Genomic DNA, 12,972 nt, shown 5'->3' with positions numbered 1-12,972 from the left:
GGCAATAATGTGTTTTCGTTAAAATAAACTTCTCCCATTTATTATACAGAAAAAAAAGTAAAAAGATAACACTCCCCTCTATGGTAAAAATCTTTTCAAAGGGTTATCACTATGTTATAGAGCAATGACATAGATCAAACCCCAATGATTTTGTCTGCACACCTGAGTCCTGGTGTTCTTTGCACTGTATGTGCCTCTCTCACACAAGTGCATCAATTCCTTTACTGAGAAATCCGTGTATGAATTAATATGCAAATTGCTCTGGGAGATCTGAAGCCTCTGTCACTCCAGCTCTATTCCCCACCTAGCACCACCTCCTCTTGCTCGGCTGACAGCCTCTATGCTATGCGACTTCAGATAACGTAGTTGGTGAAGCAGGAGGCGGCCGCGCTGGGTGGGGAATAGAGCTGGAGTGACAGATGCTTCAGATCTACCATATCCATTTTGCATTTGAATTCAACCCAATGGTTTCTCAGCAGCAGGGAATGTACTGGTCATGTAACGGTATCACTGGTCTTGTCTTTCAAAGCGCTATATGCACATACAGGTTTTTTGAGGGGAGGGGGTGAAATAGTGATGACACATTCCCTTTAAGTTCCTCAAATACATTAGCATCAAATTGGCAGATATCTGCTGTCTACTGCATATGGGGACCTACTGACTCCCCAACTACAAATGATGTAGAGGGAGAGAAGAATGGTCACACTGGATTTCCAATGGACGTTCCTTCTGGTCCCCCCAGGAGATAAGCTGCCAAGGGTGCAGTCTGAGGGCTCCAGATGGACTCATTTCATCAGCTAAGCCAAGCCCTCTGCCAAAACTGATTCACAGATGCAGATGGCCTTACCTAATGAAATAATCCAGCACCCATCACACACCCCACGTAAAAGCTGCATAGGCTGAAGCTTAAAGTGGGGCATTAGTAAAGCTTTGATAAGGAAAGTCTTAGTATGCGTTCTGGTCTAGGACGGCCGTAATGCGAGGCTACACTAACAGTCTTCCATGAGTAGGAACCAGGACTTCTCTCCTATGTCCTACATGTGTGGCTGACAATCATGACATCATGTGAATACAGCACTGAAGGACGGCTCCATTTAGACCATGTATGTCCAGATGTGTTTAATAAATGACAGACATTCAGAATCACTTATGGAAAGTTTCCTTCCTCAAATGAAAAATCACAAATCAAAATCACTGAGAGAACGTACATAAAAAAGGAAAGAAACTGATCAGATATAATGTATGACATTATATTCCCATACAAGACAATACTCCACATGTGGATTTTCATTTACTGTCATAATCTTCAAGACAACAAGGACTTAAAAGAATAAAATAAAGGAAAAGCTGATGAAACTTTCCCAGACTTGCTTTATTTGGACATGGTTTTCTCTTCTACGGGAGAGCGTGAGAACTTCATACTCAACAGGACTCGATGGACAGCACACCAAGCAAAGCCATCAGTTTATTAAGTGGTTATCAAACAAATCAACATCACAGATTTGATTTGTAATGGTAATAGGAAAGAAATGGAATAAACTCAAGGGTTAAAAATCCACTTAATCAGCATTCATGAATTCATTCTAATAAATAGGAAATGTCCTGCTATTATGGCAATACAACCCAGAAATCCCCCAATAATCCCCTGCTCAACAGAAAATTGTATCTGGAATTTAAAGAGCTTAGTCTTTTAGTGTTCTATCAATAAATGGTTCTAGTGGGGCGTTCTCCTAATGGGCTCCGGTAACACACCAGTGCTGGAGCAATGTGCTGGACTTACACCTACAACCACCAACACGGCATTTATAGGGAGGGGAAAGGGAGCAATGTGCAGAACTGAAGTCCAAGGGGGTTAGGTCGAAAATGGAGGTAAAATCGTGTAGGCAAAACACTCATTTCATATGAAAAAAAAAAAAAAACATGTTTAAAGCAAGTTTTGCTCAAGTCAAGAGCTCATGGACTGCTGCTAGGCAAAAGCAAACAAAATGAACCATATATTGTGAAGTGCTGCTAATTAATGCAAAAAAGATGACGGTGCGGCAAACGGAAATAACTCGGACATTAAAATTCTGGCATAACACTACTGATTATCAATTATCCTGCAGAAAACAATATTTATTCTATGGTCTTCAACCTAAACACCTTTACCTGTACTTCGGAGGAGGGGTAAAAATACTATTTCTTGGTATTCAGAGGCACAGTGAAAAAGGAAGCAGACACCAAAATTCATGGATGCTGCTAATACAGGGTTGCCACAAAAGATGTAAGAAACAGGGACATTCTGTGGTTGTAGCAAGATGATGCCATTTTTGACCCATCACCCCCCATCATCACCATTACAAACTCAATGATCCCACAGCCTGTTATAATAGGAAAGGGTTGGTGGTACTAGTCACAGCTTGTGCTGATAGATTCGGGACCACTGGTTGTGTCATCAACTGCTGCGGTGGCATCATAGCAGGCAAGCTCATGGGAGGAACACCTGGAGGCACTGCAGCTACTGGAAAGCCCCCCACTCCAGCCACAGGCTGCATTCCAACCATTGGGGACACGCTGGCTAGAGGGATTCCTGGGGCCATAGGGGACACTGACACCATGGGTGACACAGAACTATATGGAATTGTTGCAGGGGTCTGTCCAGCAGGCGTAACTTGCTGTCCCATTGACATCACTGGGCTGGAACGAAGCTGATTCAATGTAAGAGATGATTGTTGGTTGGGCTGGAATGGATTTGTTGTAGTCGAACTGGTCCCTCCTAAAATAACACACAGATATGTAAACATCATGCAGTTGCTTTTCCCACACAATATATTAAATGTGTTGTCCGATCTTAGGCTTCAAGTGAATCCTCAAATCACGTGCAATGCAAGGTGAGGATTTTCTGGTGCCAGTCATGTGCAGACTAGATATATAATGAGCAGCCTCGCTTCTAGTTGGAATGTGGCCAGAAGTATGCAAATTGTACACTAGCAGTTACATAAGTGCCCGGCACCAGATAATCCTCACAGTGCGCAAGTGCTTTATGAGAAAGATCTGCTAACAAGCAGTGGCTCTTACATACACTACACTTCAGGGAATGCTGGGATTTAAAGAGCATGTCCAAATGTCAAGTTCTTTTACAGGACAATAATAAATATAGATACATAGCAAAAATTAAGAGACCACTGCACAGTTTTATAAAAATCAGTTTCTCTACATGTCTGACAGCCATTCCATTCCAGTGTCAGTTGAATTCCAACCAGAGTACCCCTCATTCTACTTCATGTGCTTCTGTTTAGGTGATCACCTGAACCATATCTTACTTAACAAAGGGAAGCATAAAAACCCTGCTGTGGTGGTCACAATCCTCTTGCAATAGGACAAGCTGGATGGCAAAACAAGTGCTAATAATATACCAAAAGTAATAGGAATGAAAAAATAACTTTTAACCATGCCAAAGGAGTTGAAAAGAAAGGTCCTGAGAGAGGAAAAGGGTTAAATTCTGGCTTTACTAGCAGAGGGATACAGTGAGCGTCATGTTGCCTCCATCCTTAAAATTTCTAAGACGGCAGTCCATTACAACAAGGACAAACAGCAGATATTGGGGACAACAAAGCTACAGACCGGCAGAGGGTGAAAACGACTCTCCACTGACCAGCATGACCGTCATCTTAATCTAATGTCACTCAGGAACCGCAGGATGACATCAAGTGGCCTACAAAAGGAATGGCAAATGACAGCTGGGGTGAAGTGCATGGCAAGAACAGTTCATAACAGGCTCCTAGAGGCAGTGCTCAAATCATGTATCGGAAGAAAAAAAGCCTTTCATCAATGAGAAGCAAAGGACAGCCAGGATGAAGTTTGCCACAGACGATACGGATTGGACCATAGGGGACTGGAGTAAGGTAATCTTCTCTGATGAGTCTAATTTTCAGCTTTGCCCAACACCTGGTCATCTAATGGTTAGACGGAGACCTGGAGAGGTGTAAAAGCCACAGTGTCTTGCATCCACTGTGAAATTTGGTTAAGGATCGGTGATGAACTGGGCATGTGTCAGCAATGCTGGAATTGGGCAGGTTAATCTTTGCGAAGGACATATGAATCATTGCGAAGGACGTATGAATCAAGCCGCAAACAAGGTTATCCTGAAAAAAGTTGATCCCTTCTGCTCAGGCAATATTCCCCAACTCTGAGGACTGTTTTTTCCAGCAGGACAATGCGCCATGCCACACAGCTAGGTCAATCAATGTGTGGATGAAGGACCACCACATCAAATCCCTGCCATGGCCAGCCCAATCTCCAGACCTAAACTCCATTGAAAACCTCTGGAATGTAATCAAGAGGAAGATGGATAGTTGCAAGCTACCAAAGAACTGCTTACATTTTTGTACCAGGAGTGGCATAAGGTCACCCAAAAGCAGTGTGAAAGACTGGTGGAAAGCATGCCAAGATGCATGAAAGAGGCGATTAAAAATCATGGTTATTCCACAAAATATTGATTTCTGAACTCTTCCCGAGTTAAATTAGTATTGTTGTTTCTAAATTATTGTGAACTTGTTTTCTTAGCATTATTTGAGGTCTGCAAGCTCTGCATTTTTTTATTTTGATCATTTCTCATTTTTTTGAGTAAAATGTAAATTGCTCTTTTATTCTACAAACTACTGACATGTCTTCGAATTTCCAAGCACTGAATGTTGTATTTATTTTCAGAAAATGAGAACTGGTCAAAATAACAAAAAATGCAGTGCTTGCAGACCTCAAATAATGCTAAGAAAACAAGTTCATAATCATTTAGAAACAACAATACTAATGTTTTAACTCAGGAAGAGTTCAGAATTCAATATTTTTTCATTGCTATTACTTTTGTGATATTAGCACTTGTTTTGCCATCCAGCTTGTCCTATTGCAAGAGGATTGTGAACACCACAGCAGGGTTTTATATACCTTCCTTCGTTTTGATATAGATATATACAGTGGGGCAAAAAAGTATTTAGTCAGTCAGCAATAGTGCAAGTTCCACTGCTTAAAAAGATGAGAGGTGTCTGTAATTTACATCATAGGTAGACCTCAACTATGGGAGACAAACTGAGAAAAAAAAATCCAGAAAATCACATTGTCTGGTTTTTTTTCATTTTATTTGCATATTATGGTGGAAAATAAGTATTTGGTCAGAAACAAAATTTCATCTCAATACTTTGTGATATATCCTTTGTTGGCAATGACAGAGGTCAAATGTTTTCTGTAAGTCTTCACAAGGTTGCCACACACTGTTGTTGGTATGTTGGCCCATTCCTCCATGCAGATCTCCTCTAGAGCAGTGATGTTTTTGGCTTTTCGCTTGGCAACACGGACTTTCAACTCCCTCCAAAGGTTTTCTATAGGGTTGAGATCTGGAGACTGGCTAGGCCACTCCAGGACCTTGAAATGCTTCTTACGAAGCCACTCCTTCGTTGCCCTGGCGGTGTGCTTTGGATCATTGTCATGTTGAAAGACCCAGCCACGTTTCATCTTCAATGCCCTTGCTGATGGAAGGAGGTTTGCACTCAAAATCTCACGATACATGGCCCCATTCATTCTTTCATGTACCTGGATCAGTCGTTCTGGCCCCTTTGCAGAGAAACAGCCCCAAAGCATGATGTTTCCACCACCATGCTTTACAGTAGGTATGGTGTTTGATGGATGCAACTCAGTATTTTTTTTCCTCCAAACACGACAAGTTGTGTTTCTACCAAACAGTTCCAGTTTGGTTTCATCAGACCATAGGACATTCTCCCAAAACTCCTCTGGATCATCCAAATGCTCTCTAGCAAACTTCAGACGGGCCCGGACATGTACAGGCTTAAGCAGTGGGACACGTCTGGCACTGCAGGATCTGAGTCCATGGTGGCGTAGTGTGTTACTTATGGTAGGCCTTGTTACATTGGTCCCAGCTCTCTGCAGTTCATTCACTAGGTCCCCCCGCGTGGTTCTGGGATTTTTGCTCACCGTTCTTGTGATCATTCTGACCCCACGGGGTGGGATTTTGTGTGGAGCACCAGATCGAGGGAGATTATCAGTGGTCTTGTATGTCTTCCATTTTCTAATTATTGCTCCCACAGTTGATTTCTTCACTCCAAGCTGGTTGGCTATTGCAGATTCAGTCTTTCCAGCCTGGTGCAGGGCTACAATTTTGTTTCTGGTGTCCTTTGACAGCTCTTTGGTCTTCACCATAGTGGAGTTTGGAGTCAGACTGTTTGAGGGTGTGCACAGGTGTCTTTTTATACTGATAACAAGTTTAAACAGGTGCCATTACTACAGGTAATGAGTGGAGGAAAGAGGAGACTCTTAAAGAAGAAGTTACAGGTCTGTGAGAGCCAGAAATCTTGATTGCTTGTTTCTGACCAAATACTTATTTTCCACCATAATATGCAAATAAAATGAAAAAAAAAACAGACAATGTGATTTTCTGGATTTTTTTTTCTCAGTTTGTCTCCCATAGTTGAGGTCTACCTATGATGTAAATTACAGACGCCTCTCATCTTTTTAAGTGGTGGAACTTGCACTATTGCTGTCTGACTAAATACTTTTTTGCCCCACTGTATGTATATATATATATATATATATATATATATATATATATATATATATATATAGCCAGAACTATATATATCACATATACATACACACATACACATTGTATATACACTGCAAGATGGCCGCCGGACAGGTCCTAGAGGCGATATATTTTATCGATGTAACTGCAGTGATGCAAGCCTGGGAAAGCAGGCTCCAGCATGTATAGTGCGGAGACAGTTAATGGAGTGTATCAGGACTAGGTTTAGGTGCAATCAAAGAGATGGGTGGGACAGACTGCTCAAATCTCCCACCCCAGGGGCGTGGTCAAGGCCAAAAGTGTTGGAATCCTTGAAATTCTTCCAGAAAATAAAGCATTTTTCCCAGACAATTAGTGCAATTAAAAATTGTTTTGTTATACACGTTTTTTCCTTTGTGTGTACTGGAACGCCACGAAAAAAATAAAACAGTATAAAGGTAAATTAGACATAATTTCACATAAAACCTCCAAAATGGTCAGGACAAAATTTTTTCGCACCTTTCCAAAATTGTGTGTATATAACTTTGCTTCAAGCATGTGATGCTTGTTCAAACTCACCTGTGGCAAGTCTAAGGACTTGAGAACCAAAATTGTTGAACAACATAAAGAATCTCAAGGTTACAAAGCCCATCTCCAGAGATCTTGATGTTCCTTTGTCTACAGTCAGCAACATAATCATGAAGCTTACAACCCATGGCACTGTTGCCAATTTCCCTGTAGGTGGACGGCGGAGAAAAATTGATGAAAGGTAGCAACACAGGATAGTCCGGATGGTGGATAAGCAGCCCCAATCAAGTGCCAAATAAATGCTATCTGTCCTGCAGGCTCAGGGTGTGTAAGCATCAGTGTGAGCTATCTGTCCACATTTGAATGAAATGAAACACTATGGCAGGAGACCAAGGAAGATCCTACTGCTGACACAGACAAAAAAAAGCTATACTGAAGTTTGCCAAAATGTATGCGAGTAAGCCAAAACCCTTCTAAGAAAGCATCTCGTGAACAGACGAGACCAAGATAAAGCTTTTTCGTAAAGCACATCATTCTAAAGTTTACCAAAACTCAGAATGAGGCCTACAAAGAAAAGAACACAGAACCTACAGTCAAATATGGTGGAGATCCAAAGATGTTTTTCTTTTTTTTTTTTTTTTTGCTGCCTCTCTAACTGGGTGCCTTGATTGTGTGCAATGCATCATGAAATCTTAAGTTTACCAAAGGAATTTGAGTTGCAAAGTAGTGCCCAGTGTCAGAAAGCTAGGTTTACGTCCTACATTACAGGTTTTCAGTAGGATAATGACCCCAAGCACACTTCAAGAAGCACCCAGAGATGGATGGAAACAAAGAGCGGCAGAGTTCTGAAGTTGCCAGCAATGAGTCTGGATCTAAATCCCATTGAACACATTTGTAGAGATCATAAAATTGCTGTTGGGAGAAGGCGCCCTTCAAATATGGGAGACCTGGAGCAATCTGGTAAAGTGTGGTCCAAAATTCCAGTTGAGAGGTGTAAGAAGCTTGTTGATGGTTATAGGAAGCGATTGATTGCAGTTATTTATTCCAAAGGGTGTGCAACCAAATATTACTTTGAAGGTGCCAATAATTTTGTCTGGCCCATTATTGAGTTGGTGTGTGAAATTATGTCCAATTCATTTTTTTTCCTCTGTTTATTTTGTGTTCCAATACAAAGGAAATAAACGTGTGTAACAAAACATGTGCAATTATATTAGACTCATATGTATATACTGGTAATTTTTTTATATACATTTTTTCAATAAATTATCTATATTAATTTAAGAGGGATGTTGTACCATTGTCCCTGACCCAGACATAGTGTGCGCTATGAATGTTTTATAATATGTACATATATATTTATTATACACACACCCCTAAACATTGATAAGTAGGAAAAGACGTGGTTATGTAAATCACAGGAAGGACAGACATGTTAATGATATGCAAATGTGAAAGAATGAAAACAAAATTTTCCATACATCTTCATACATTCATAGCGCCCATGGGTTGCTATGAATTTCAAAAACTGACCATCAACATCCAAGCATAAGCGTAGTGTGAACAGGTGCTTAACCTAGAGTCACCAACTCATATACATTCAAGCAAAAAAGGAAGCACACTGTAGCGCCAAACCATGCAAACATGAAAAATGAATAATGAATTGCACTACTGTATTAGAAGTATGAAAAATTGAGAAAGTTTAGCGCATAAAATGGCCAAGTTATGTGTACCTGGAAGCCACGTTAAGGCATTTCTCGTTTTCCAGGTCCCTATTCTATGCCAATCCTCACTAAGACTGTAGTCTCCATCTGAATGGGAGCCTATGAAAAATCCTCTGTTAGCTTGAATGTATATGAGTGGTATGAGTTGGTGACTCTAGGTTAAGCACCTGTTCACACTATGCTTATGCTTGGATGTGACGGTCAGTTTTTGAAATTTGTATTCATTTACCTTCTGACTGAGCACTCCACCTGTTAGCTGCAGGCGTTTTTAATCAAACCAGGGCCATTTCCCCTCCACAGAGATATAGACTTCAGTCCTAACAGAGGATTTTTCATAGGCTCCCATTCAGATGGAGACTACAGTCTTAGTGAGGATTGGCATAGAATAGGGACCTGGAAAACGAGAAATGCCTTAACGTGGCTTCCAGGTACACATAACTTGGCCATTTTATGCGCTAAACTTTCTCAATTTTTCATACTTCTAATGCAGTAATGCAATTCATTATTCATTTTTCATGTTTGCATGGTTTGGCGCTACAGTGTGCTTCCTTTTTTGATTGCATGGGTTGCTATGGTCGGCTGAAAATCCCTTCATCTGTGGATGGGTTTCAAAGGAGACCATGACTTTTACTACATACAGCATTGGTGATCAGACAATCAAAGGTTAAAAATGATTAAAAAGTTACAAAAGTTAAAAACAAAAATTCTAAATCACCCCTCAAAAAGAAAAAAAAATATATATATATAAAAAAAATGAAACAAAATACACATACATGGTATCACTGCATCTATGAAAGTCCAATCTATCAAAATACAAAATTAACCAGACCTGTATACAGTAAAAAAATTTAAAATGCCAAAATTGTGTTTTTTTTTTGTTGCTGTAATAAAATGAGATAAACATATAAATAAATATATCCATTTTGATATTGCCATAATCGTACTGACCTGGAGAATCTTGATGCCAGGTCATTTTTACCACACAAAGAATGCCATAAAAGTACAACACAAAAACATTGTTGGAATTGCGGCTTTCCCAGTTTCGCTAATATGAATAATGTTACTCAAATGTACAACTCATCCCGCAAAAAAAAAAAAAAAAGAAATAGACCTCATGTGTCTATATGGATGGAACAACAAAAAAAATATTGCTTTTGGAAGAAGAGGAGGAAAAAAAGATGAAAAACAAAAATTGCCTGCATTCTGAGAGTAAATGGTTGTCTAAGGAATGTTCTGCACTTGAGTAAATCATCAGCACCTGCTGCTGGCAGATCCCTGTGCAATGGAAGACCAATGACGACCCAGTTGTGCTTGATCGGAGACAAGTCCAGAGATGCTGTAGGCCATGGTTTCACGCTTAGGCTGTGTGCACACGCTGCGGATTTTGCTGCGGTTCCGCAGCGGTTTTGGCCGCTGCGGACCCGCAGCAGTTTTTGCTGCGGTGTACAGTACAATGATTCCCTATGGGAATCAAAAACCGCAGTGCAGACGGTGCGGAATTTTCCGCGCGGATTATCTGCGGTTTTCAATCCGCAGAAAGAATTGACATGTCAATTCTTTCTGCGGATTCTCCTGCGGTTTGCCATCTCCTCCATTGAGGAGATGAAAAACCGCAGGGCAAAACCGCAGAGCAATCCGCAGGTAAAACCGCAGGTCTTTTGACCTGCGGTTTCACCTGCGGATTGTACAAAATCCGCACGGATGAATCCGCACCTTTTCCGCAGCGTGTGCACACAGCCTTAAGGCCATGCAGGCTTAACAGCAGTACAAGCAACATGTGGCTTGGCATGGTTGTGTGAAAAACGGGTCCTGGGAAAGTTCCACATTCCCTTTCTGAAGGATTTTCCACTGCGTTGCCCACAGAGCTGGAGATTGATCTGGAGACTATCACTACAATAAAGGCAAAAGCAGGACTCATCACTAGATAGGACAGACTTCCATTCCAGCCTGCATAGCAATCTTGCTCTGCACCATGATAGTCTCTGAAAGTGGTGGTGTGAGGTTGATATATGACGAATTTGAAAAGATTCATGTGTTTAATATCATTAAGAGGCCTTCCCACTAGTGCTACGCCAGAAATTATGGTGTCGGGTAGTGTAATGTATAGCAGCCAGACCCTTCTAGTCTTCATTACGCTGATTTGGCTGTACAATAAGTGGTGTGGCCATTTCTTCCAAGAGTCCCATGAGCTGTTTTTCAACACCACAAGGTCACATGTTGCTTGCGCTACTGTCAGCAGCCTGCATAGTCTAAACGTGCTACTATGGCCTTGCAGTCTCTGGACTTATCTCCCATGGAGTACATCTAGGATGCCATTAATCAGGAATTGCACAGGGAGCTGCCAGCATCGGATATTGATGATTTGTCAAAACAATTCTCAGACAACCATTAATAACCTCATTCACAGCACCGAACCTGTAAATTCTGCAAGTGGCACTCATACTCCATACTGAATAAATCGAGAGGTTTTCAAAATTATATTTTTGCATATCTTTAACACGTCTATCATCCTGTGACTTCCATAATGCCACGACTTTTCCTTCCTGGTGTTGTAATTTCAAGGAGGGTGTATTGTAAAAGGAATAGAGAAGAATAGAGTGTGTGAGTGAGTGTGAGTGAATGAGTGAGTGTGAGTGAATGAGTGAGTGTGAGTGAATGAGTGAGTGTGAGTGAATGAGTGAGTGTGAGTGAATGAGTGAGTGTGAGTGAATGAGTGAGTGTGAGTGAATGAGTGAGTGTGAGTGAATGAGTGAGTGTGAGTGAATGAGTGAGTGTGAGTGAATGAGTGAGTGTGAGTGAATGAGTGAGTGTGAGTGAATGAGTGAGTGTGAGTGAATGAGTGAGTGTGAGTGAATGAGTGAGTGTGAGTGAATGAGTGAGTGTGAGTGAATGAGTGAGTGTGTGTGAATGAGTGAGTGTGTATGTGCGAGTGAGAGAGTGAGTGTGAGTAGGTGAATGAGAGTGAGTGTGTGAATGAGAGTGTGTGTGATTGAGTATGTGTGAGCGAGTGTGAACACACGGATAAACTATGGAGTTGGTGTTTAGATCTTTTCGTTGCATGCTTCTAGTGTTACTGGGGTACAATTATCAGCATTTCATAAGTTTTTACAGTTTCACTGACAAATGCATCAAGTTTATATAAAGACTCAAATATATACATAGTTGTATAGGTTGAAAAAAAAGACGTAGGTCCATGAAATTCAACCTTTCACCAACAGTTCTACATTCTCTATCGCCAGATTGTTTATAACCCACAATGTCATTTGTTGTTCTAAAACCATCCAGCCCTTTGTAAAAGCTGATCTAGTGTCTGCCATTACTACGTCTTGCAGTAGGACATGCCACAGTTTAAGCGCTCATGTAGACATGCAAATTGGTCTCATCTCAGACCACAATGCATGGACTGACCGCAGCTCTCCTGATTAAGAGTGACAGCCTCATAGATGGATATGAAGCAATGGTGCTCCAGTTGGGGGAGCCACGGCCAGTTCGTGCATGGAGGTCCGATATTACACCGATTTGCATGGACGCCTGCATGAGCACTAACTGTAAAAAAAAAAAAACCCCTTCCCTACTTAAATCACCTTTATGCCACAAGTGATAAATGCCCTCTTTGTAAGAATCCTGGGTGTTGATTCTTATTTTTGAAGACTTCTGCCTTTACCCCAATCCACATCTGACATTAACATCAATAACTGTACCAGGAACTTCATGGCATGGGCACCCATGGCCAAGCAGCTGCATGCAAGGACAATGCCAGGAGACCTGTATGCCTACTGTAAATTTCGTTAGAGAAGGGATAATGTAATGCACCTGTTTTCAGGGGTTGACATAGGCTCCTGTGGTTCCAGTGAAATCTTAATGCTTCACCATAAACATTTTGGACAATTGTATACTTCCAAATTGTTTTTGCTTACAGTCATGGGGAACAGAAAAGTTCCTTCCTAAACTGTTCCCACAAAGTCCATAAAAGTATGGTAGGGTGAGTTTAGTGTGGAAGAGCGTGACCATGCCTGACAGAGCCCTGACCTCAACCCCATTCAACAGCTTTGGGATTAACTAAAACAGATACAGAGGACGACACTCTCCTCTAACATCAGCGGCTGAAGACAAATGCTCTTCTGGATTAGGCCAGATACACATAGCGTTAACAGCAGTCTGTTCAACGCATAG

At 41.2% G+C, this 12,972-nt stretch overlaps 1 protein-coding gene across 9 annotated transcripts in view; it reads right to left on the bottom strand.

Moving 5' to 3' along the window:
* Positions 1-1,104: 1,104 nt before the first annotated feature.
* Positions 1,105-12,972, bottom strand: part of LOC141082564 (epsin-1-like) — a 141,678-nt gene continuing 129,810 nt past the window's right edge. For 8 of the 9 annotated variants that reach the window (XM_073566512.1, XM_073566515.1, XM_073566518.1 and 5 more), the window contains one exon: positions 1,105-2,755. In XM_073566512.1, the coding sequence (XP_073422613.1) occupies positions 2,364-2,755 (392 nt within the window). In that variant the 3' untranslated portion in view covers positions 1,105-2,363. The remainder of the gene's footprint in view (positions 2,756-12,972) is intronic. The other variant, XM_073566520.1, reaches the window with a different exon arrangement.

Source organism: Dendrobates tinctorius, unplaced genomic scaffold (genome assembly GCF_039654945.1).
Source record: "Dendrobates tinctorius isolate UK_male_01 unplaced genomic scaffold, ASM3965494v1 ptg000018l, whole genome shotgun sequence".
Lineage (NCBI taxonomy): Eukaryota > Metazoa > Chordata > Amphibia > Anura > Dendrobatidae > Dendrobates > Dendrobates tinctorius.
This window is presented reverse-complemented; position numbering and strand designations above follow the sequence as displayed.